The sequence below is a fragment of the Cyprinodon variegatus genome, unplaced genomic scaffold, assembly GCF_000732505.1.
Source record: "Cyprinodon variegatus isolate N-32 unplaced genomic scaffold, C_variegatus-1.0 Scaffold1333, whole genome shotgun sequence".
NCBI lineage: Eukaryota > Metazoa > Chordata > Actinopteri > Cyprinodontiformes > Cyprinodontidae > Cyprinodon > Cyprinodon variegatus.
Genome location: NW_015151786.1, coordinates 60,821 through 62,978, shown reverse-complemented (window position 1 = coordinate 62,978; position 2,158 = coordinate 60,821). Strand labels below are relative to the sequence as shown.

General features: G+C 38.9%; 1 protein-coding gene across 1 annotated transcript in view; it reads left to right on the top strand.

Moving 5' to 3' along the window:
* The window catches only part of LOC107102861, a 21,513-nt gene that overhangs the window by 15,523 nt on the left and 3,832 nt on the right, over positions 1 to 2,158 (top strand). Inside the window, exon 3 of the mRNA XM_015402305.1 lies at positions 337 to 365. Coding sequence (XP_015257791.1) covers positions 337 to 365 — 29 coding nt within the window. The remainder of the gene's footprint in view (positions 1 to 336; positions 366 to 2,158) is intronic.

Genomic DNA, 2,158 nt, shown 5'->3' with positions numbered 1-2,158 from the left:
AAAAAATGTCAGTCTCTAGTCCTTAGCGACACCTTCATGGTAACACGCTACTATTGCTCAAAGAAACCGCTTCAGCAAAACCTCACCTTGTGCCCCTGCTGGCAGCATGGTGGTGGTGCCCCACGCTGTATTGTTTGGTCAGGGTCACTGGGGGGAGGTTCTGTTAGATAGTAGGAAGAGAAGCTTATTTATCAGCTTCACACATGTTTTATTGGGTCACTGTGGGTCTTATTCATCCTGACTGATGGAGACACAGCAGTGCTGACATGAACTATGATGAAAGTTGTATGTTTTTACCTGAAGATCCATGACAGAAATATTTTCCTTTATTCACAGGTCCAAAGATCAGGGGCCGACCTGAGCAGGTGAGAGCTGGTTCTGTTTAGATCCGTTCTATTCTGATACAATTTCATTACATTAACGTAAATGTAGCTGCTGTAAGTCTGACCTACTCTGAATGTCTGCTCCTCGTGTTAATGTCTGTCAAATTTATCAGGAAAGAAAATATTGAATTTGACTGAAGTTTACTTTAAGTAGCTGAAAAATAACTGAAATATTTAATCCAGTGGTTTCCAAACTTTCTCTACTTTTAGTAAATACTGTGTTATGAAAGATGAAATAATCAAAATGAGGAGGAACTCCATTTGATGATGCAAAGGTCCTACCTGTTACCCTACAGCCATCCTAGATTTATTATTAGTCTATGTCTTCAGGACGATAATTTCTATTAGTTTTAGTCACATTTTTGTCATCACTATATGTGATAGTTTTAGAAGGTTTTAGTTGACTGAAACGCAGAAAGGTTTTGGTCTAGTTTTAGTCAGTTTAATATTGCACTTAAAAAATCAGTTAACCTTTAAAATTTCGAATTACAACCATAGTCTTTACCAGACTGACAGCTCTTGCCTAAATACTACAATAGTTGGAGTTACAATGCTGCAGTGCGGTTCCTCATGCTGATTCGCAGAAAACTTTGATTTACGGTATAAAAAAAAAGCATGAATTAAAGCTCTACTTTATACAGAAGTGTCTCACAAAATTTGTGAAAAAAGCAGGTCTAGTTCAAGACATCATATTGGTTAATATAGCACACAAGTTAACAAAATTATAATAAAGGAATTGTTTAAGGCAAACAAGCTTTCCATCCAAAAGCAAACACTTCCTGATCAGTCAATCATCATTACTCCAAAAATGAATATGGGTCTTTGTCAAAAACACAGTATGCAATGAAATGTTTGCTTTGAATATGATTTAGGGATTCCTTTTTTGTACAAATTAAAGAAGATTATCACTTTTGTGATCTGGAAGAAATAAAATATTAATAGTTAGCCAAAAGGATTTTATTGCGCTTGGCAGAGGATGATCAGCCAAATATATTGTAGCGAGGGCAGGAAGAGCCATACGGCTGTGAGCAAACCATAAATGTGCAGCGTAAAGTGCAGACTCTTAGCTAAGCTGCACAGAGACGCATTTCTGCACAGGTACAGCTGAAGTAGCAGTTTGTCAGAGTTGAGCACGCAGTACCGGACCATTCCAGTCTACTTTTAACCCCTTCACTGCTGCCATCGTCCATCTGTGGTCATGCAGAATCTGCACCGCTGCACGGCAGGTGGGGGGCGTGGCTGAAAAGGACGCAGCAGCACCACCGATACTGCTTAGCTTGACAGAGCCTGACAGAACCATCACAACCATGAGTAGTTATGCTTTTGTCATCAAAGATCCATGTTTAGCTCATCACTTTTCGTTTGTCATTGTCATTCTATCACATTCTATCACTGATAAGAACAATGTTTTTATCCTTCATTTTCACCTGCTGACAGGTGGGTGGGCCTAAATTGAATACATTGATCCACTACCAATTAACCAGTAAACTAGTTTTACCCTGGAATTTTATTGTGATTACAGAACCTATGGCAGGTTGTTTTGACATTGATTAGCTTGACTGAATATGTGTTTCTGATATCTGAAATATATTTCTTCCTAGTCAAAATGAATATTTATGTCAGGGCTCAGACAACTGGATGCAGAATTCAGGCAGAACAGATTAGTTCAAAGGAATGCTGCTTTGTTAAAAAGCTCTGGATTTGCAAGGTGTCAGCTGGACCAGCTTGCTGGATTCTCTGCAGAAACAGACACTTCGGGTTAGTGATCACTAACC